At 39.2% G+C, this 24,274-nt stretch overlaps 1 protein-coding gene across 1 annotated transcript; it reads left to right on the top strand.

Moving 5' to 3' along the window:
- Positions 1-10,767: 10,767 nt before the first annotated feature.
- On the top strand, positions 10,768-11,782 carry FADD (Fas associated via death domain). Its single transcript, XM_010214804.2, has 2 exons — positions 10,768-11,068; positions 11,434-11,782. Exons 1-2 carry the CDS (start codon positions 10,771-10,773, stop codon positions 11,718-11,720), a joined length of 585 nt encoding a protein of 194 aa, XP_010213106.1. The 5' UTR covers positions 10,768-10,770; the 3' UTR covers positions 11,721-11,782.
- The last annotated feature ends 12,492 nt before the right edge of the window (positions 11,783-24,274 follow it).

Genomic DNA, 24,274 nt, shown 5'->3' with positions numbered 1-24,274 from the left:
ATGATAGTTTACTATTATGGGGCCAAATCCTGCCCAGTTTATTCACATGATGAGCTTTATGCCTGGTAGTAAGTGTTTACAAGATCAGACCCATTGACTGCAATAGAACTGTGAATGTGAATAAATTAAGCAGAATTTTGTCCACAAATCCTGTTGGAAAAATATTATTCCTTTTCATTCCTTGGCAACCCGAAAGTTCTGCAAGAACGTCGAATATGAACTACCTATTCTGAAGGCAAATATTAGGGAACTTCCCCTAAAGGAATTTCATCTGTAAATATTTATCTAAAAGTGTTCCCAGCTTAATACTGACATTCCTGTAAATAGTAAAACTATATCTTGAACGTATCAGATTTTTTTTCTTTATTTGCTGAAATCATGAAGTACTAACAGTTGCTTATATACTTTCTTTTGTACAGTAAAATGTTTGAAATGGAATTTTGTATATTAAAACTGTATTACTACTTAGATAACAGTAAGACTCTTTCATGAAATCATTTTTTAAGAAAAGTAAATATATACTAAATCTCTTCAGTTGTTTTTTTCTTCGAAAATTTACTTGAAATACACTTAAATATGCAAAAGCTTCATGAGACAGGTTCAGTTTCCAGTGATTCTTGTGCTCCAAGCATGCAAACGTGAGTACTAGATCTGAGTTATAAACCGAATCCTGTCACAGTTTGAATAAAATGGTTCTTTGATACCATTCACAGTGAACCTTATCTACTTAGATAGTAGAAGCCAAAACTGAGAGGTGCATGTGTTTTGTCCCCCCACCTCCGATGCTGGATAATACATTTGTAGATATCTTCCTGGCTTAGAGTGCAAATCTAGCTGCTTTAGACACCCATTTTGGAACAAATGAGCCCATGTTAGATGTGCTTGTCTCTGGAGGAATTCTGTTCCAGGATAATGAATGTGAAAACCTATTCCTAGACTACTCTCAGGACCTTTCAACTGTTTACTTTTAGGGGGTAGGTACAAGATATCCGGCAAAAGACTTCCCTTAGAGCATGAGTAATCACACTAAAGCCATTTTGTATTATGCTTGTTTTGTGATTTGTTATACAAATACAGGTAAGGCCTTAGTTTTACAGAAAAGATGTGTCATCAAGTTAAATCAAATACATTGTTGCCCATGTCAAACACAGAATTTGGTTCCACAATATTGCATCATTGTGGATAACTTTTGTAGAAGCAGATCAGCCGCTGCTCCTTTGGTAACTGGGTTGGCTTTTATTCGGTTCTCAAAGACAAAATAGTTCTCCAAAGGTAGAATTAAGTCTTCCATAAAGAGATTTGCCCTGCTGTGGTGCAACTTTAAACAAAGTTCTTCTCTTTTGGGTTTTTTTTTTTATTTGTTTCCACATTATTGATGTAAGTAGAAACAGACTTTGCTCAATTACCAATAGTAAAATTAAGAAATTATTATGCTAATAAGGATTTAATGGAAGATGGGTAAAGCACAGTGAAAGTTAATTCAGAGAGGCAGAAATCTGGAGTGCCCAAGACTCCAGGCAACTGAGGAGACCTGGATGTGACTCACAGCTGCCCTGTGGAGGCCAGGGTTTGAAAAAACATAACAGTTTCTGTATTTATCTTGTTAACTTAATTCTGTATGGATTTGACAACTTTCAACCTGTTCTTGGCCTGTTTTTTGGCAAAAAAAACAAAAATATGTATGCGCAGAATCTCATTCCCTCTGTCCTTTGACTTCTTTAAAAAATACATATAAATCAGAAAATGAGTGTACTAGCCTATTTAATCAGGGAATAGATAAAGACAGAATAGTGGAATAGATGAAAGTTGGAAATGGCTGTATGGGACATGCTAAAATAACTGGTAAAATACTCTGCTTGCTTCATGCTCTCCAAAGTTGTGAAAAATTTCAATGGGTATTTTTGAGGAGGAAATCACACACACCCTATTGTGTTGACAGGACAAGCCTGAATCTTCTAGATTTCCATGTCATCGTGTTTCTAAGATACTGTATTACAAATATTTTGCAGTCTTAAATAGCTTAAGGGTGAATAAGTCTCAAGTCAAAGCAAAGAGACGTTTCTATTTTTAACCCCTCGGTGCTCCCTGGTGCTGAGTTGTTAACGATCATTTCGGCTCTTGTGATCTCCAATAACCAACAGAAACAATTTACTTTTCATCTCATTATCTCTGAACTGTCTGGAAAACTTGAAGATCATTTGAGTTCATTTTAATTTTCCTCAGAAGATTTCAAAGTAAACAACTCTTTCCTTTTGCCACTGAAGAAGCACGATGTCTTAAAACTTAACTCTAGTACAATTATTTTCCCATTTGAGTACTATTTATTCCATGACCAAGCACAATATGCCTTTTTTAGTACAGCAGGGAGAAAAAGAAAGCATTTTTGCCTTTTTTTTCTTTTGGGGAGGTGGGGTGGGAGTTTTAAGCTAAATAGGCCTTTCTGAGAAATAAGCTATTAAAGTATGTGTTTTTTTTTTCTTTTAAGTTTAAACTATTCCTTAATTTTTAATACCATGAGACCAGCCTCATTCAAGGCCACCTCAAGCCAAAAAAAATATTTTCTTCAATTCTCTTTGACTTCAGTCTTTCATTTCTCTTCGAGTTCAGAGGCTCAATAAAGTCTCATGAAACCCTTAGGCATTTCTTATTAAATGACTGGTTCAAATTTTAATAAAAAAAATAGTATTTACTATATGGTTTTTCATAACTTTCAGAGTGTACACAAAAGCCACACTATATTGATTCACATGAGTTGTGCAAGCACTAAAGAGATTTACATGCTTTGTGTTACCTACCATGAAGTACAGGGCTCAGAAAATCAAAGGCACTGCACACTCACGAAACTTAGCTAGTTAAATGAGTCTGAAGGTTTTGAGGTTATAGCCTTTATTCTGCTTAATACCACAGCATGTATACGAAAAAAAAAATCAAATGGAGAGTGTATCCATCAAGTTTATTCCTATATTTATTCAATATCTTTATCATTTAGAAATAAAGAAAGGCCCTCAGTTCGACTTGAACTGAGAGATGGATGCAAGGGAAAAGTAGCAAATAGGAAAGGGAGAAGGAAAAGGCTTTTGGCTGAGCTTTGCACGACCCAAGTTAGCTGGTAGATCAGGCCCGGGAGTTGTTTTTCTGATCTCTGCATTGCTTCCCAAGGTAAAGCCATTTTGTAGATACGTTATTTGAGTGCAAATGCTATATGTGTTTTTAATGTTCACTTTCTGACTATTTGCAATCTCAACCTGCCAAGCAGTGCAATACTGCTGATCTTACCGGACGCAAGCTGGATGGCAATGGGGAATGGAAGGAAAGCAAAATAAAAAAAGGGACATGTCTCAGGTGGCCAGGAAGCCTGAGGGACTAGGCCCTGGCTAGTGGCTGACAGAGGTGCTAGTAGGACCGCACGCCTCGCAAATCAAAATGAAATAAGTGCAGTGAAAACAACCCTTTTCTCTGTGAACATGCCTGCCATCTTTTCCACTCAAAAGGTATCTTTATTTCCCTGACCCAGAAAGACACAATTACCCAAATAGTACAATCTGTCATCACTTCAGTCACAGATTTAGCCTAAATTCTGGCATATTGATTTTGATTTCAGTCTATCTTTTTTTTTTTTCTTTTCCTGAGACATGCTCTCTAAGACCTTGTAGGCACCAGTAGGCCTTTTTGTTTAGACTAATGCAATTATATTCTCTCTCATATGTCCCTCCAAGAACATGCTTATTTTTAACATGGATCAGAGGAATTTATAAACTCTCAAACTCTTTCCAACATTGAACTCGGGCTCCAGTTATTACAGGCCTTTTAGTTCTGCAGTAGCTAAGTCTCCATGGTTTAAAGCCTCCAAGAGAGTATGCAAGTAAGTGACTATGAAGGAGGAGATCAGGAGCACTCTCAAAATAGGCAAGGCCCTGCCATGCTGGCGAGAGCCTGCCATTACCTAAGCATCTCACGTTTCTTAGGGCATTAATCTTCAATCGTTAGTACCATTAGTAGGTAGATAAGTATAATTACTCACAGGTAATTAACCATTGAGTGGGCAAGTAATAAATCTCAACAGGCTGGAAAAAACAAATGCAGCATGTTATTTCTTTTGAGGGTAGACAGATATATGTGTAGTGTATGTAGCTTTTTTTTTTTTTTTTTTTTTTTGCTTTTTACTGCAGTGTAGGCAAAGTATATAAATGCTATATTTTGTTCATCTATTATTCTCTGAGTATCTCACTCCTCCACAGACTTTGCATGTCTGTGGAGAACAACAGCAAGTTTCCTTTATGTTTGTGTATGCAAATGAATTCCAAATTGTGGCTTAAGACTAATCTGTATCTGGGCCTGAATAAAGCACTAGGGACTAGTTCAGATTAAACTGTTTAGAGAGCAGAAAATAATACTTTCCTCTGCCCACCAAGGATCAAGGAAGGTGCATGATGAAAGCAGATTTGCTTATTTATTATTTTTCGATTCCTGTGAGTAACCAGCCTAGTCATATCCTGTATCACTTAATGTTTGCCTACAACAATTCCTGTTTTAAAAGGAAATGACTTTTTCAGATAATAATTGTGCTGTGTTCGAGCAGGCAGGGTGCTCCTCCTCTAATCAGGTTTGAAAAAAAAATTACGCCTTCCAATTTCATTGAAAGTGAGATAGTGACTCAGAGGGGAAATACCGTAGTGGCCCGCTCTTGAAGGGAAAAAGAAAAATCTCCTCATCTTTCCTCTAGTTAGTAAGCAGCTCATAGTAGTTCTGATGCCAATAATCACACATGTCTGAATTAACACTTGGTTTTAAGAAATACATCACACTTTTGGTTTGTTGCTATCTGTAGTCAATGAAGTAAGCTCACTGCACCTGAGCTTAACTCAAAAAAAAAAAAATAGGCAAGTGTATGGCCAAGCTTTTTTTTATTTTATTTTTTTATTAAAGAGAAGTTTTAATAACTCAGGGAGATATTCAGAGAGCAAAATGTTTTCTGATCTGTGAATGGGCCATTATGCAAGATGGATGCAGAAATCTGTTTGGAAAAATATTTTATTTTTACAGTTTCCACAGTAAAAGTGTAGAGTAGCAATGACCAGGCCCAAAAGAGGGTCTGATAATTCTAAAGATAAGAGAAGGAGTTGTACTGTTGTACTCAGTGAGGATAAGGGCAGGATTGCAGAAGATAAAGTTCGAGGGTATAGGACTATTTGCATACTTTTATGAGAAGCATTTCCCAGTGGTGCAAACTGAGTGCAAAACTGCTCTGTTTAGTGCAAGATAATTAATTGTAGGGTATGCTGACCATTTTCACAGCTGCTCAGAATGTTTTATTTTCCAATGCAAAGAAGGAGACAAATAATATCCTCTACTATTCATCAAAACAAATCTTATGCGGTATTTACATTTTGTTATCTTTATCGGTCTTGGGGTCTGGAAATACAATAGCTCAAGAAAACTGGGAAAAAGCACACGTGCTCTGCAGGAATTAATTAACATTGGCTTTGGAGTCCAGCAGTCAAAACTGTTGTATCCCTGGATGGACAGCCAATTCCAGATTGTATCCTCCTAGCTTCTTTTGCTTCGTTCTCAGCTGGTCACAGAGGACCTCTTTGCTGTGCGATGGAGCACGGGCTCCAGTGTGTGTCTGTGAGTCCATGTCCGAGCGCTGGGCTGACAAGGCGTTTAGGTGCTGTGGCTCCCCACCACACCAGCTGAGATGTTCTGCCTTCAGACCCACGCTAATATGTCTGCACAGCGCTGTAGAAGACATGCAAGAGGGCATGCCTAGGCATGGAGTAACACAAGTTTTGGTGTCACTGCATCACGGTCTTCTGCAGGTTTATCTTTGTGAGGAAATTGCCCAGAGTAGCTACTTCACATGGGCTACTGTAAGCTAACCCCATGGCTGTGGACACCAAATGTCCACAGGTTAGCTTCACCTTATTTCAGCTGAATATCATAGCAAGTGCCCAGAAAGAGATCAAATGGTAATTAGCTACTTTTTTTTTTAATCAATTCTCTCACTTATTTCACTCTAATACTCCTGTATAGATAACCCATCTTTTTCTCTTCTTCCACTTTTTCAAGGGAAAAGAAATGATGTTATATAGCTTCCTGTTGAAAGGAATGAGATGTGCTGGTCTAATACATACACATTGTTTTATTGACATGTGAAGTGTTTGTCTGGATGGCCTAATGCTTGCAGGGTATGATGAAAATTCACTACAAAAATAGGTAAAAAGTCAAGTCAGAGGTTTTTAGCTGGACAAAATAAACAAAAGTCTGCAATTTACCCTTCCCCTGAAGTTAAACTAGCTTCTCTTGCCAACAGTAACACAACAGAATTATTTCAACAGAATTATATCAGCACTTCTTCTATCTCAATATTAAGTTCAGGCATCTGTTAACAACTTATCGCTTGTTGTTGTTGTTACTTGGCCAGATCCTTTATCTGTATACAACTTATTCATGCTGGAGTTCACTTTATTTCAATACTTATTTGCTTTTCCCACAGTCTGCTTCAAATTTTCTCTCTTTCAACCCACAACAATTTGATATTTCTTAAAGGCCCTTTTGTTATGGATAGTTTTCCCCTAGGATACTAAGTCACTTCACAAATAGGTTCTTTACCATAGCACACTTTTTTTCTATCTTAGTCATGGAAGCAACAGGAAGAGGTTCTAAGAAAACAAACATGTACAGATCAGATTATCTATAAAAAAAATCACAGAAACTACATCTTATTTGTGGAAAATATACGTTTTGTGATTTTGCAAACAATGGAAGAGCTATTGAAAGAAGAATACGAATAAATGTTATGGAACTCGTCTTATTCATCATGGAATTAAAAAAGTGAACAAGCAAAACACGTTACTGCCCGGTTAATCTACTGGGGAGGGGCTGCAGATTTTTAATATTCCTCTTCTCTTTCTCTTGAAAACAACAAAGAAAAATCCAAGTGCTTCTAAAGCTCTTGAGACTGAATGGAACCTATAATAAAACAAGTGTATGGTTGACTGGACCTCAAGAAATAAGTAGTTTCCCAATCCCATTCTGAGATGAGATTGAGTGTATCTAATCTATGCTAAGAGGTCCATCTAACCTGTTCCTCAGAACTGTCACTGATGAGAGTTTTAAATTTCCCCCTGGTTATTTGTTACTTAATTGTCTGATAAGTTAAAAAAAGTGGCTTATCAAAGGTGTTTCATTCAAAGAGACTACACCTACAGACTCCTGCTTCTAAGGATTCAGGCAGCTAGAAACTGCATCCAGCCGTGTTTCCTTGTTCATGAGGTCAGAGAGGCAAGAGTGTTCCCTTCTTGTCCTTCTCTAGTCGCAAGTCTTTTGGAAGTAGTGTGCAATCCACATGCAAGGTATTCAACGGCATATTGATTTGTCTTATCACGAAGGAATGCCTGGAGTATTGATCTTTCCTTCCTCCCACTTGCTAAGAGAATTCTCTGGGGAGTTTACCTCCCTCTTGACAACCAGCCTAAGGGTGGAGTCACAAGAGGTGCCACTGAGCCTATCTCTCACCATGAGCATCAGAAAAAAAGAGAGGGACTTTTCCGTGAATATCTTCATTACTATCTCTGACTTTGAGCAGGCTCACCAGTATGCTGAAGTGCTTACACTGCAAGCAGCAGCTTAAGTAGTTCAAAAACTGGTTCCAGTGTGTCAACACCACACTATAATAAACTGAAATACTGTGCTCGGTTTTGGGCCCCTCACTGCAAGAAAGACATTGGGGTGCTGGAGCATGTCCCAAGAAGGGCAGTGAAGCTGGCGAAGGGGCTGGAGCACAGACCTTACGAGGAGCGGCTGAGGGAGCTGGGGTCAGTGAGTCTGGAGAGGAGGAGGCTCAGCGGGGACCTTATTGCTCTCTACAACTACCTGAAAGGAGGTTGTAGTGAGGCCTGGGGTGATCTCTTCTCCAAAATTACTACCCATAGGACAAGAGGGAGTAGTCAAGCATTGGAACAGGCTGCCCAGGGAAGTGGTGGAGTCACCATTCCTGGCAGTGTTCAAGAAATGTGTAGATGAGGTGCTTAGGGACGTGGTTTAACAGGCATGGCAGTTTATGGTTGGACTCAATGGTCTTGAAGGTCTTTTCCAACCATAATGTTTCTATGATTCTACAAGCACATCCATTGTTCAAGCAGAGGGACTGGCTGAAAAGAGAAGATGAGCTATTAATATTTACAGAAAGCTATTTGTCACATCACAAGAAAGTTGACAGTAATCGAGAAAACTGAAGTCATTGAAGCTGGATTTCATAATTCAGATATTTGTTAATGAGCACTCTTAGCAAATTAGATTGCATCAGATGGATTACAGCTCCAGAGAAATCATCACGCACTTAACAAGTCCATAGCAGATTAGAGTATAACTTTATTTTAAGAAGAGACAGACAGAAAGCTCAGTTGCTTTGGCTGACCATCTTCAAAGTTTCGATGCGTCATGTGTGGTTACATTCAGCAACGTTCATTTTATTAAAGCTTTATTCAAGGCATACAGATTAATATACTGCTTTTAAAAACAGCTGTTTAATAAGTCGCGAACCCTTCCAAGCAGCCCTTCACCTATCCCATATTTATTCACAGTGTATCTGCACATAGGCTCTGATGAAGACAGCGGCAGACTTTGCTGCTACATTTTTCTAAATGATTATTTGTTGCCTGTGTTCACCTTACTGAATTCACAGCAGAAATGAACCAGTTTGCTCTTTGCCCTACTCCTTCCGCGGAGATCATAACATCGAAAAGCTTAATCCAGAAACTCCAAAGCTTTGAGCTCCCTCTGCTGAATTTTGGATGGAATCGTTTTGCCCCAGGAAATCTATAATTTCTTGACTAGTAGCAGAATTATTCTTAGCACTTAATTTCTGGGAAACTTCTACTGAAATTGGAGCTGGTTTAATATTAAATTTTGTTCTGATGCAGAGCAGTTATGATCTGTTGACCCGGGCAAACACTTCCTTCATTAAACCCATGGGAACTGTCTTCAGACGAAATAACGAGAGGAAAGCAAGTTCCTTCAGTATTTTGATTCGTGAATGTGTCAAGGTAGCATTAATGTCAGATACAGACATAATAAAAGGGATTATTAAATCACCATGACAGATATTAGGAGCAAGTTCAAAGACATTTAAGTGATGATTTAGTTGATTTATATCTTCTAGTTCCATATTTGCTACTAATTTAGTCTGTCTTAGAATTACACTGATGTATGGACTTGCTTTCACATCTCCTCATATGTCAATGTTGAATTTGGCCAAGTAAGTTCATAAGAACTTCTTACAACCTAAATTTATGTTGGTTTCAATTGCACGTCAAGGGAGGCAGAATAAAGGTACAAACTACGCTGATAGAAGAAGCCAACAGAAACAGACTGATAGAAGCCCCATTATTCATCATGAATTTGGGGATTAGTTGACCAAAATCAAAGAAAGCATTGCTAAGATCCTAGTAGAGGAAACAATTTTAAGGGGATGCCTCTTTGGAGAAGACGAGGTTGTCCAGTGCTCCTATAACCTGGGAGGACAATACAGGAAAGTAATCTGGTATTTAGTATGAAGTGCACTTTCTTTTCATATCCTTGTGGCCATCCTTCTGGATGTACAGATTGGTGTGTACAGCCCCAGATGCTGGTTTTCTTGACCGTGCACAAGATTTGCTCCATGAAATGGATTGCAACAGGATGCTGAAAATCTAGCAACTCTATCTAAGGAGGGCTTGTGCTTGTGGGAGTTTTGTAAATGTTTGGAAGTAGGAGTTGCTCTTCAAGCTGGAATGTGAGACTGGAGAAGGAGGAGATGTGGAAAGCGATAATGTCTAAGCCTGTGTATCTGGGACCGTAATCTCTTCATGGCCAGGACCACAGTTCTATTTGTGTGCTGCAGCAATAATAAATTAAAGGATATACTGGAAAGAATTTAATAGTGAGGATAGCTTGAGGTATCAACCTGCCAGTGGTCGCTGAAGGAACAAGGAAAGCCCTCAAGCACCTACAATGTCTTGTGAAGAGAACCTGTACAGCTGTTCTGAATTTCAGAGACCAGTGGGATAAACCTGAACTCCCACATTTAAGACAAGTTCACAACTGTCTACCTCGTATAAAAATTGGCTTTAAAGTAGAAGGACTTCAAGTCTGCCTCATCTCTTCTTTTTTAAAGGTCTGGAGTTATTTCACATACAGATTACTCCTCGTGAGCAATGACCAATGTGCTAGAGGTCCGTGTTTTTAAGGAAAAGCTCGAATCTCAGGAGGCTGCCCGACAGCCATCCTTGGCCCTTCAAACACCTCAGTGGGCCTCAGAGGTCGCTTTGGACAGGGCACAGGCAGCGCCAGTTGTTATCCGGCTAAGCCGTGTACAAAATCAGGGAGGCACCGTCTCCAGCAGCAGGAGGGGAAGGGAGGGCAGAGGCGAGAGGGCCGCCCGCGCCTCTCCTCACAGCTCCCGCTCCCCGCGCCTGTGCGCGGGGCGCCTTTCCCGCCTCACACCGCAGCACCGCCCCCTCCCCGCCCAACTGCCGCCCAACGGCCCCTACCCCGCCCCCTGCCCCGCCCAACGGCCGCCCCCTGCCCCGCCCAACGGCCCCTGCCCCGCCCAACGGCCGTCCAACGGCCGCCCAACGGCCCACCGCCACGTGACTTCCGGGACGCCTAACCTCCGCACGGCGGGAGTTGCCATCGGAGCGAGTTGGTCTGAATTTGCTCGCAGTGGTCTGGGCTGCCCGGGGAGGCGGCTCGTTGGAGCGGGAGGAGGGCGTTCTTGTCCCCGGCGCTATGGATCCGTTTTTGAGCCTGCTGCACTCGTTCTCCTCGGGCCTGACGGAGAGCGAGCTTGGTTCTCTCAAGTTCCTGTGCCGGGACAAGATCCCCAAGCGGAAGCTGGAGGGGGTGCGCAGCGGCATGGACCTCTTCGGCTTGCTGCTCGAGCAGCGCGCCATCGCCGAGGACAGCGTCGACCTCCTGGAGACCCTGCTGCGGGCCGTCAAGCGGCTGGACCTGGTGGAGCAGCTGCAGCAGTTTGTAGAGGAAGGCGAAGCCAACGCTCCCAATCAGCCGGACCTGAATGAAAAGCGTAGGTGGAAAATAACTGTAACAGATGTATGCCTGCCCCACAACCTGCTGAGGGACTGCTGTGGGGACCCTGCTAGCAGTGTGCCCAGGCTTGTCCCAGCCAAGGATCATGTCCAACCCTGGAAGTATATGTCGAGTTGCTGGGGCTTTCCAGGGTGGGAATTGCTTCCCTTTTACACCTGGTAGTCACTTGGGAGTGCCAAGGTGTACATGCTGATACGCTGTTCTTAATAGTTGCTCTTCGGGCATGATGTGATCTTTCGTATGTGCACAGGCCCTTAGTAAAATGCTGAATCTGCTATTAGTCTTATGTCTACAAATCCATTATTCCCTTCATGTTTATAAGTTTGTTTTGCTTTTTTTCAGGTCTGCAGAAAGCAGCTTTTGATATCATATATGAAAATGTTGGCAGAGACTGGAAAAGACTGATGCGACGTCTTGGCTTGCCTGAAGTGAGAATTGAGAACATTGAGGCAGCCTATTCGAATAGGTTGAGTGAACAAGTGTTTAAATCACTTAGAGAATGGCAGAAGTGGAAAGGAAAAAATGCAAAGGTGGCTGACTTAATAAAAGGTCTTCGGGACTGTTGTTTGAATCTGGTAGCAGACAAAGTTGAACAGAAACTCTTGCAAATGAACATTGAAAAACAGTGAAATCAATATAAAGATGTTTTCTTTGCCACACTGATATGAATGAAAAAAGAAGTGCCTTCTATTCTGAACAATCAACACTGTTGATTCTGTTGCCTATTCTGCTGTTAATTTATGAGCCTCAAGATGGCTAGGTTAACTTGTCAACAGACTAACAAGGGCAGGGGGAACCTTTCAGGTAATGCTTTGTAGTTTGTTGCTTTGATTGTAGATGTTTTAAGAGAACTTAACTTTAAGAGTGCTTGAGCTCCATTTTATAGAAATCCTTACACTTTTGTTCTACCTGCCCCTGAATGTAAGATTTGCTTTACTGCTGGCACTTTTCAGATTTGTTCCCTGGATCTACACCCATGAGATCATTTCTGATGACTTCAAGTTTCATTGAATTTCTTATTTATATTTTTTGTGGCATATTAGTAACTGTAGCATGAAAGCGGAAGAGAGATAGAGTTCCTGCCTGTGTGCTGGGATTGTTTGTCTGCTCTGGATAGCATAATATAATGTTTTTTGTGCATTGCTGAATGCCTTTGCCCTCCATGAAAACACACTAAAGATTATGTTCCCAGGCACTAAAACTGCAGTGCAGTAGGGCTAGTAACTATTGTGAGAGCTGTTTCTCAGCAGAGAGTGTGCCTGGTTTGAGAACAGAACTGACTGAAACCAACGGACTCTACCAAGTGCCTTCATCACCCTAAGGAAATGTTCTGAAACTATCAAATTATTTTTATCTTGCAGACGTTTACAGCACTGCCTTTTCACTGCCTTGAGTGTTCTAAGGTTTCTTCCAGGGAAATCTTCATACAACCCATTCAGAGTCTTCCCCTGCCTAGTGGAAGTTTCAGCTTGTCTCATAAATAGAAAACTGCTGTTATCTGTGTTCTTGGTAACAAAGATACATGCTTTAGCAAAAAGCTAGAAGACAAACTAGTTTCTTTCTGGGGTGTAGTGTGAAAGTTTATTGAACTGCAGATAAGCAGAATGGGCTCTTCTGTGTAGTGATGTTATGTGAAAATTCTCTCTCCTCTGCCACAGCTTCTTTAGCTCTTCAAAGATGATTCTCAGCGACTTATTTCCAAGGTCTCTGCAATTCTTTCTTTCATTCCTCTTCCTTTGTATCTCTTGAAAGCAATTATAAGTAGCTCATAGATGGAGGATTAATGAACAAGACCTGCTTCAGTTTTCACTTCAATTTGGGACAAAATTCAAAACTGGCCTTGCTAGCTAAGCTGGGCCTGGGAAAGCTGAGTATGGTTCAAGACATACTGGGATGGAGAGGCTTCCCGGGATGGAGAGGCTTCCGAGGATGGAGACCAAAACCTATGCTAAATATGTTTTGGCATATGCATATATGCATAATATATGCTAAAACCTATGCATAGGTTTCCAAAACCTATGGAAAAGTCCTCTGAAATTGCCTAAATAAGAGGGATGGTTTGTGGTTGATTGCAGCAACATAAACCCATCTGAAGAGGGGAAGCTTCTTTCTGCTACTGTGCCTGTGTGCCTTTTAACTCCTTTCTGGTTCCCATTTCGTGGTGCTGTTACTATGGTGACCTGGTGTCATCATGTAATACACTAGTGCTCTGTGTGCACTAACCTTTTCTAGAAATGTGAAACTTAGGATTCTGAAGTTTTTATTTCATTTGACACTTACAGTTTAAAAATGATGCTTGAATACTTGTTTTAGTTGCTGGAAAATGATGTAATGTTAACTTTTTAATTAGGTTTTCTCGTCAAAAGCTGAGCTATAAATTATTGCTCTAAGCATTTTTATAGTCATAATGTACCAACTATCAGTGATTAAAAGTAGTAGTAATGATGCTTCTGCTTACCTGATTCTGGGGCATGTGCAGTTTTCTAAGCACTAGGTCCAAAGTGGAATGTTTCAGGTTGTCAGCATCTTAGCAAGCTGAGGATAAATCTACACAAATTCCAAACTTCCTATTCCATTAAAAAAAAAAAAAAGTTCAGCTGAATGACTAGTTCAAAATCTAGAAGGAGAATTTTGTTTGATGAGAAAGCTTTTAAATTTTGCAGTGTTTAAAGAAAATATTCATTTCAGAGTTTTTCTGTTATGTCTCTAAACAATATTGGTAAGGAGAGTAAAGGGGAGGTGAAGTTAGCAAAATGGGTTGTTTGTGATTTAAAAAAAAAAAAAAAAAAAAAAAGTGCCATGAGCTGTCCAGAAACACAAGTGCTGCAGAGCTGTTTTTTTTTTTTATCTACTTTTCTATCTGCTACTATTGTAAAGTGATCTTCTTCACACAAGATACTACTCTTTATATTTCAGATACATGTATACCAAAATATTTTAAGAGTCAGTAGGAATAGTTAGTTATAGCTAGTTGACTATCAATTACAAGAAGTCTTCTACTTCAGAAGATGCAAGTTCAAAAAGATAGTTTTGTAAGTAGTGAAAGATTTGTTACATAGGCAATAATAAGTAAGAATGCATCAATGTGTTCAGTATCTCTGGATGAACTAAAAACTGTTTTTATTAGAGATTAAAAAGTTGATCATGTGAGAACAAAATCAGATGGAACAAAATGGAAGAAATGGAACGGAAACCTTTTATTGTAAGGAGGGGGCAGAGAGTATAACTCTTATAAGGAAATGTGTATGTATGTTGATATGCATATTTTTAGAATTAAAGTCTTATATTTTATAGCTTTGTGTACATAATTATATAACATTTCATAAAATATTTCTTTAAAAATAAAATGGAAATGTTTATTTTACTGGTAGTATTGCAGTCTATAATGGCTTCTCTAATTAGAAGGAAATAAGGACCCTTCTAAAGCAAGAAATGGTGCTAAACAGGCCTTACATTAGCAATTACTTCTCAGAATAACCTCTACCTCCAAAATCCCTCCTTGAGTTCTTTGTAAGTGCTACAAGACAACACAAGTAGTATTTGAATGCTCTCATTCATGGAAGCATAAGAGAAAAAAGTACTCCCTCAGTCCTTAGAAGCCCCAAATTGAGATGCTGTCCGAAGTGTGCATCAGAGATGGGGCTTTTATGATTAAGTACCTTAAAAATGTTTTTTTTTCTTTTTTTTTTTTTTATCTCTACTAGCCATTCTGTAGCTGTGAGAATAAGCCATAGCTCATTCTAAACCTGTTCAGACTTTTAGGGATGTGAATGTGGTTAGAAGTGTTGATACCAACTGCTGTGAAGTATGTGCCAGCACTGAAGCATTTGCTCGGTACCAGCACTTTGGTTGTGTGAGATACTTGACCTTACTCATTTTATCAAACTCCGTTTATGATATTCAGCAAGGACTAAGCAGTCTATAAGGAGTTACTGAAACCTTTTCTTTTTGGTGTCTTGAAAGTCATTTTTCCTTATGCTTTGAAACAAAAACATAAAATGTGTTGAGAGCAGAAAGTATCTCAGGACAATTTTCATTTACAGGTTTCTTTTTTTCATATTCTGTTGAGGAATAATCATGGGCTACCTCCCTTTGATACTTGCTTGCCATTTTCTATGGAGGATGTCGGTTGAATATTACTTTTTTTTTTTTTTTTTTTTTTTTTTTACTTTTTTAAAAATTGAATTGCATTATTTTCATGGCTAAGTTCAAGTCTCATGACAAGTACAAAACTTCTTTTAAATTCAAGTTCCTGATATACAAACTGGTTGTCACGGAATATTTCAAATACAGTGTTGGTCTCCCTTTTTCTTAATTTCTGGAACAGAGGCAGCTGTATTTTCTCCAGGCTTTTGTTTCTGTTCTAAAGTAACTGCCTACTTAATTAAATTTAATTGCTTCATTTAATTGTCTTGCACAAAAAGCTTAGTAATGCAGGCTGTACCTCTGAATTTGCGCTGGCAGTCAGCATGTCCTTAGTTCAGACTTTTGGGATGAATATTCTGTTAATTTAAATTTTCCTAATGATTGTATTTTTTTCTTTTATAATTATTAAGATGTGGGATGTGCTGTTCCTCGTACTCCCTCCATGAATCATGTCTGTCCTTAAAATGCGCTCATCATAGACAAGAATTTTTCCAATTTGATTTAATATTGTCTCTTCTTTATCTAATATTTTTCCTAATATTTTTATTGCAAGTTTTAAGGGTACAGTGTATTCTGTATAGGATACAGAAATTAGTTTTCTGTTTCAACTCTATGCCATAAAAATAAGAAATTATGGGAGTGAGATGAACGGGAGGGGAAGGAGTTTCAATAGCTATCCTTGTAAGTAGTAAAAATTCAAGAACTTCTGAAGAATCTTTGTATGCATAACTACTTTCATAATTCAGGATTAGGAACTGTTCAGAGGGAATGATGCAATGGGTTCTGGGCTTAGTAGAAAGGAAACACAGCTTTCCTCAGCTGCCAGGAAAATCATGATTAATGCAATACGAAAAGATGGATTTTTGTGTGGGAACTTGCATGGCATGAAGTCACAGGCATTCTTAACAATTAAATAGGCATAAATTTCGTCTGCACAACTATCTTGAGAGCTAAACAGTAAGGAGAAGGACTTATCCAATCAATTCTTAAAATATTTAAAAATAAAGGTTTCTTTTTGTAATAGTTTATGTAATACATATTATTAAAATATATCAGTTAATAATAGGAGTTTAAATCCAGTAATTCCTGTGTACTGGTAAGTATTGAAGGTTGGTGTTTATTGTTTTCCTAATATGCTATGTGCATAGTTCTACTTATGCCTAAAATGTCTTTTCAGTTGCTTTCGCTTTGGAGTCTTAGTATGTCAAAGAAAGAGGTAATACTGTGGTTCAGAGCTTTCAGAGCTGAACAGAGTATTTCAGAGCTTTCATTCCACGAACTAACCAATTATTGTAGCAAAGTTGGGGATTTGATGTCAACTTCGTATGTTATGCAGGTAGGAAACTGTCATCTTGGTTCGCTTCGTGGTGGTGGAGCCTCCAGGCCAGGCTATTGTGTTCTGTGAAATTGCATGGAGATGAAATTTGCGTACATCATATGCCTCGGATGTCAATGGTCCAGCTGTTTTTTTTTTTTTTTTCTGTGACTGGCTAGAAATTTCCAGGTAAGTTTGCTTTTACACAGCTTTTATGTGAAGCAGTAGTCTTCCAATTAAAAATATTCACAACTTTAAGAAAGTTTTCACTTCCACTTTTCTTCTTAACTCCTTTATTCCTACTGAATGCAGCCAGGCTATTCATTTTAAATCATTTGCAGAAATTAATTCGAGTGCACTGTTACTTATTCTGAAAATTTTAATGGCCACCTTGTGTGTGCACACTACTTGTGGCAAAGTTTCATCCAAAGTGATGTATGTAAACTGTGCTTCTGTACATGACTTGATGAGTGGTTTGTATTTATACAGAGTGAGCACCCAGGAAAGCCTTTGTATGAAAATGAAGCTACAAAGCTATTGTCATTAGCTTCTGAGTATTTTAAATTTTTTTTCTTTCTCAGTTTATTTTACGCTTCTACTTAAGATTGCCTCATCTTATTATTTTTTTCAGAATTTGTAGTATTTAAAAGCATGCAAATCTCCAAACATTTTAAAAAAAATAGGTTCCTACACCTCTGTTAAAAAAAGAACAAAAGCAAAATCTGAGCAATCGGGAAATAAATACTTTTCTTTTTCCAACTAGTAGTCTCCCTGAGAGATGCTTCTTGTAGCTTCTAGCGATATTGCCCAATTTTGAAAAAGTTTCAGGGAAAATGGGAATTAAAAGGGTGCAGCATCTGGCAGGTCTGGGCTCATGGGTTCTCAGATCCAAACCCTTTATTCTTTTTCTATGTTATGCTAAATGCGAGCCCTTAGTCACAACCTCCCTGCTGTAAAGTCCCTAATACACGAAGCCCTGGTTAGCCTGAATTACTTTCCAAGCTGCTATTCCCATGCTGACCCCTTTGCGCTGGAGTCTGCTGGGCATGTGGCTGCAGCTTGTGACCTTCTGGCTATCCCGGCTACCCGGATAATGTTTGGAAGCTGTTACTGATTGTCAGGTTCACAGCAATCTTCAGTTTTTGACCATGTCAAAAATCTTAAGCCCCAAAGCAGCAATATATAACAGATTTTTTTTTTACTTGATTCTTTCTTCTCAGTTCCATTGCCCCATACAGACGGGCTATATCAGAGGCTGTAGGTCTTCGAGGCTGATAAATTTGCTTTCAACGCTTTTCTGAACATGGTGGTGCTTCCATTTCTGTATCCTTCTTCAACTGTAGGAATCAAATTTGTGTGTCTGACTGCATGTTTGTGCATGAAGTAATTAATATACATGCAAGTGGATTAAAAATAATTAGAACTAAAAGCAGCAAAGTGTTTCTAGCTAACAGCTACTTGCACATCTGTAGCATGCTACCTACAGAAATTATTTGCTAGGACTCAATTATACAATTTTGTTAACAATCTTTTTTTTTTCCAAAGCATGCTGCTTTGTATTATGAAGAACTTAATGTTTCCACACAATATGTATGATTCTTCAAATCAAAATGTCAAATTCCACATCCGATTTATGAATTTTAAAGGCTATTATATCTCAGACAACTATTTATGAGCTCCCTTATTCTGTATAATATGTTTTATTTTCCTGAAACACTAATTTCTGGCACTGCAGCACTGACTTGCTTCCCACCTTTATTCAAAAGAGTGAATGAGGTTACTGAGTTAATAAGAGTTTAAGCACTTAGTTTTCTGTTAGACAAACGTAACAGTAGTGCAAGTACTGCGCTGTGGGCAAGAGGCAGCTGCAAGCAGGGCACGTGGATTGTTGGAAGAGTAGTTCTGTGGATGTCTCTTCTATCTATTTTCCACGATGGATTAAACTGTTTTTTTTTTTTTTTTTTTTTTTAATAAGAGTTATTTTAGTGCGCAGTGACTCATAAATTCCTAAATGCTGTTCTGCCGTGCCTCCTGCCACAGAAGGCCTCGCCAACGGTGTGGTGTCTGCTGGTCAGCTATGACCTGTGGGGAGCTCGGTTGGCTTTGTGAGCTTTGAGACGTTCCCACAGGCTAATGCAGCGGCATTAGAGAGAAGTAGGGAGAAATTAGGATATAGTTACTTCAAGTACTCACAGTACTTAAATGGTACTTGAAGTGCATCACAGGCTTGTCTCAATTTCTTCTTTAAAAAGGTTACTTTTGTTCTTTATCTCCCTCCTGCAAAATCATACCCCTCACACGTCATTAAATGTTGAATAATTATGATGTACAAGACCAGGGGAGGTAAAAAGTGGTTTTCTTGGTGATTTGAAGAGGACTTTGACATTTCTGGAATCACCCCTATCCATTCAGACAGCCTATTCCAGTGGTTTCTAATACATTCATATAGGATATGTCAAATAGAAGAGGGGAAAAAAATAATAATAAAAAAAACCAGGTACTGAGAATTGCCATGATACTCCCTGTCCAGCTTACAGGTATCCTGTTTTTGAAATGTTATCATGTCAAATGCCACAACAGCAGTGGCAGTTTCCTGTTTTTTATTTATTTATTTATTTTTATGAGAAGTACTGGGGAGCCGCTGCCTGTGGAACGCTGCCAGCCTGCTTTGGTCACATTTTTCTGGTACTACAAAGGTGGCATTCTTAGAGGCAGACAAAAAAAGCCTCTAATCATGTAGCTGAAATGAACCATAGGAGCTGAAAAACCCTTTCTTTGTGCACTCATAAACCTTGCTAGGAACTAACCAGTCTTACATGCAGGTTTTTCTGCAGCATTTTGTCAGCAAACTGATGTAGGTAAGAGATGCTATTAGCACTCAAATTTGGGAGCCAGAGGCCTTCTCCTCTGGGGTGCTGTGCATCCTGGGCTTTATGCAGGATGTGGGATAAGAGCCCCATCCAGCAAAACATAACTGGATTTGGCATCTAAAGTTCTTAACTCCTGAAATTTTAGGCATTTTGCATCTAAAATTATTTTAGGGACAAAAGAGGTTTGAAAGTTTGTTTGGATTTGCCAGAGTATCTGACCTACGTTTAGATTATGGACTGATATTCAGCACATTAGGGGAAAAAAAAAAGTGGCTGAAGTTCTCCATCTCTTTGTGTAAAGCATAAGCCTGTTGTGGCAACTTAATCTACAAACCTAACATGGAATCATGTTCATGTGTAAATATTTATGTTGACTATTCTATATGTGAATTACAGTGCAAGCAGATGGTATGGTCAAAGTATCTTTAGTGCGAACAATGTACAGGAGAACAAGAAATCTAAACTTTGAAATAAAAAGACACTTCAAAAAAACATCTTCTGCCCTGCTTGTTACACCATAGATGAACAACATCAGATCTGCTGTCTCTTCTATCCTGAGTTTCTGTTCTCTTCCCCTTTATGCCTCACATGTGATGGCTGTTGGCCATTTGCTAAACCTGTTTTGTTTTTTTCTCACTTTGTTCGATTAACTAAGGAATATGACCTGAGGACAAGACACTGACAGGGCTTTTTTGGTGTTTGTCCAGCTTCCTAAAATAACAATTGTCCCTTCTGAGAGCAGGGAGAGGGCAATAATTCATATCTTTTTTGTCCTGGGCAAGCTTTAGATGAAGACAAGCACACTTCTGCAAGGTGTTTGAACGTGAAGGAGTAACCAAAAGGCCTGGTCAAGAAGCACAGCCTGCTTATGTGAAATCTGACTCAAGGTAAAGCAAGAAATATGAACCATGGTGTTCACATTCATATACGTTCATACGCAGGTATGGGTGGTGAAGTCTGTTCTCACTTGGCAGTGAGTTGCTGTCCACGGCACTGATGTGCACACCAGTGTGCACACTGTGGGCACCACTGGACACAGGCCCTCGTTTGGATGTGGCACCAGTGTCCTTAGGACAGACAAAGACATTGTGTTGATGTCAAGCAAGAGGTTAACCTAATTAATTGTGTCAATGTTTGCTTCAGTTTGCAATGCAAGTACCATTCACTGGAGCTGAGGACAGGGCAATTAAAGAAAAAGCTACCTATGAAAGGAAAAGGGCAGACCTAAGAAGAAAGAAGAGGTTGTCCTAAGTGTGCAGGTACTGCAGATATCCAAAGCCATGTATGTCTTGTTCTAAACAGATTTTTTTCTTATAAGTGAAAGTAGAATTCAGACTAGTAACAGACACTGCTGATGGCAAACAACAACAAAAAGGGATAAGGTGCCTCATTATGTTTTTATTTTATTTACAGAAAAATGTTTTGACAAAGACCTAGACTTTGTTAGTACATGCATCTCAAAACAGTAAAATTCTAGCAGGACTAAAATGATCATCTTAAACAGGAACTCTGAAACTGCCGTTCTTCAAGGCAAAAATGAATCCAGTGGCAGGGATAAGCCATGCGACTGGGAGGAGGAGGAGGATTGTGGAGTCCTGCCTCTGTGAGGTGCTCTGGATCCTCCTCTCCTTCACACATCCAAGCCAGATTGCATTCTGCATACTGGACAGTTTGGGAGCATTTCGCTCAAAATCGTGGGGCTGTTTTGGAAGCTAAGGATGGAAGACACTTGTGGACAGGTATGTGCCGGCTTCCATTTATTCATCACTTAGCTTAAGCACCAGGCTAGCATATAGTTTATGACACAGAGAGACCACTGGAGGGCAAGGTCAGACCAATTCAAAAATGAACAGGAGAGGAATTTAAGCTATGATTTTGCAAAAGAACAGAAGCAACACTTTACTGTATTTCTATTATTTTTCTTAAGATTTGTTTCAAATTGACCTGATCTCCAGACCCAAAATTGTTGTTTTGCTTCTCTGTGAACTGAGAGTCTCTTTTCTCTAAAACATTGTCTGTTCTCCCTGAAGATTCCTTTTAAACGTCGCTCTGTTCAGGGCTACTCGTAGGTGGTTTGTGGTGAATTTTTACTACCGTAAGCCTTGCACTCACACTCACTACCAAGCTTCCGTGTCAGATCCTGACCTAGCAACCTCCTCCAAATGCTGGAGGCAAAATTTGATTTTTAAATGAATTGGTTGCCTTCATTGAAATGATCTTCCCCTGATAGCAGCTCAATACGTGGTACTTCTGGATAGATAATTTCATTAGAACCTTAGGCTCACATTGAAACTGGAGATTTTTTTCTTGGGAGGGGAATAGGGAGGGATTCCCCTCACTGCAATTTTCCAAAATAATTATATATTTTTTTTTTATGAACTGCAGTCTTCTTTTTATGAACTGCAGTCTCCATGTTGAGGGAGTACTTTTTTTTTTTTTTTTTTAGACATTATCTTGGCCAATTAATTTTAGAGAATGCGTATTTTTAGTTACTACTTTGAACAGACTGCAGAATCCCAACAAACATAGTGAAAACAAAAATATTTACCTCTTGTGTACATAAACCAAAGAATTCCCTAACATTTTAGGTTGTCATTTGCCTGTATGCTGAAACCGGTTGATCAGAAAAATTGTTTTGTGTGGTTTATATATATATACAATTTCGGAGTAATGACTTACCAAGGTTATTATCTGCCCAAATAGCTGAGTATTTCAAATTCAGCATGAATTTGAATAATAAAGATAATGATGGCTGGACATAACTTCATGCAAGCAATGTATGTGTAATAAAAGGCATGTTATCAACTTGAAATCTGGTCAGTTAAGGATTAAAAATAGGCTCAAGTACTAAATGAGATCTATTTGTTTTTCAAATGCTTTTAAATGCTTTTATCTACCTTGCAATAGTATGAAGGACTAATAATAGAGCATACTGAGTACATAGAAATTATGGTCCAGTTTGCTTAGTGCCTACTCCAAAGCCACTTGAAGCAGTAAGAGCCTTTGTATAGCAGGCAAAGTGAAAGGAAACCTTTTTTTTCCCCTTCAAACTCTGACTTTTAGGAATAGAAATGTTACTTCACATGCAAATCCCATTTACTCAAGTCAGACTATTTATAAAGCTACTTACAGCTTTTGTGATTAAAGTAATATATATATTTTTTCTCTCAATAGATCCCCAAACATTCTAAAAATGGAAGCCTCCATTTTGAAATGACCTTCACAGAAACCAACTCCTGTTTTCCCCTGGGGTCTTGAGAAACAAGCAGGTGAAAAGCTGTGGAGCTCACTGGAGGACCAGTGCACAGGTAGACGAGGCATTTGTAATAAAAAGCACATGTTCTTTTTTCTTGATAATTGAATTTTTACCTGTACTACATACAAGCATGAATTCTGAGAGACCGCTACAGCTCTGGTGTCTGTAGTTCTGGGCCCCAAGTTTGTAAATATAACTGTTTAGTTCCAGACTATGAGGGTGACAGAGCCCTGGAACAGGCTGCCCAGAGAGGTTGTGGAGTCTCCTCTGGACATCTTCAAAACCTGCTTGGATGCCACGTGCTCCAGGTGTCCCTGCTGGAACATGGGGGTTGGACTGGATGGTCTCTGGAGGTCCCTTCCAACCTCAGCCATTCTGTGATTCTGTGACCTCTTAAAATCAACAAACCCCGGGCTGTTAAAACCAAAGCAATGAAGTTGCTAACAGAACGGCTTATTTCTAAATCCATGCACGTTCATTTAGCTTGCTTTCCTGCAAACATGCTCTGCTGCTCCTCGTGTGTATCCAGCATCCCAGCCTGGATTTGTCTCACGCTTCTGAACACCCAGTTGCAGCTCCCCAGGCGTGTGTCCAGCTGCCCTAGGCTGCCTGGATAGTCAATGAGAAGAGACAAGCATCCTGAGAGGGTGATTCATGGACCACACCAAAGATCAGAGTCACTCCCCTGGAATGGTTTTCGCCCTCCACTGATTACAGAGGGAAGCTGGGGCAAATGGGTTCATGATGTAGGTGGTCACTCACGTGGAATGTCTCCGAACCTGTTTTGGTTAGTCAGGAAATGCCTTGCAACAGCTGTTCCTGAATTCTCCACGCGAGACATTTCTTCTTCCAATGTCACATGGATTAGGCCATGTATTTTTTTTAAGGCACATATAACTAAAAACACTGCAACTCTGTTAACGGAATTTACATGCATAGCTTTCATCATAGTTCCAGGAAAAAAAAAAAAAATCAGGATAGGCTAATATCAATATCTTCACTTAGCATAGGCTACACTTGCATTAGGGATATTTTTCACACAAGATGTAAATAAACTATACTGATATTTAGAAAATCTTCCTAGTTTATGGCGATTTCTGCACTTGTAAATCAATGGAGGGGAAAAAAAAAAAAAGGAAGAAATGACAATTGCAATAGTTTCCGAACTGCAGAATGCAGAATCCAAGCCTTAAGCTGAAAGCTTTTTTGAGTTTAGTGGGTTTATACTTGCGTGAGCTTATACTTTTTTGGTTGCAGGAACAGTGAACAAGCGAATGAACATGAGTTCATCTTAAGACATCTTAAAGGTTTTCTGCGTGTTCTGGGGGGGATTTTTCTTGCTGTCATTTGGTAAATCCACCTTTAAACTCTGTTAGATTTCAAAAGGCTTGATTCTGGTCTGGTTTTAACACATATATATCTGATGCACGTCTATTTAAGTTAATTTTAAATATTGTATTAATGTAAAAAAAAAAATTGCATCAAACCCTGGTTTCTAGAAATCATGGCCTCCATTGCCAAGGGGCTGACACACTTGTGAGTGCTCTTATCTTTATATAGAGGCATAACCATTAATTACCACTGTCCTCCTGTCTA

This window comes from Tinamus guttatus, unplaced genomic scaffold (assembly GCF_059628265.1).
Source record: "Tinamus guttatus ecotype Peru unplaced genomic scaffold, ASM5962826v1 Tinamus_guttatus_pri_ptg000240l, whole genome shotgun sequence".
NCBI lineage: Eukaryota > Metazoa > Chordata > Aves > Tinamiformes > Tinamidae > Tinamus > Tinamus guttatus.
Note: the sequence above shows the minus strand (reverse complement) of the source record. Positions and strands in the feature narration are given on the sequence as shown.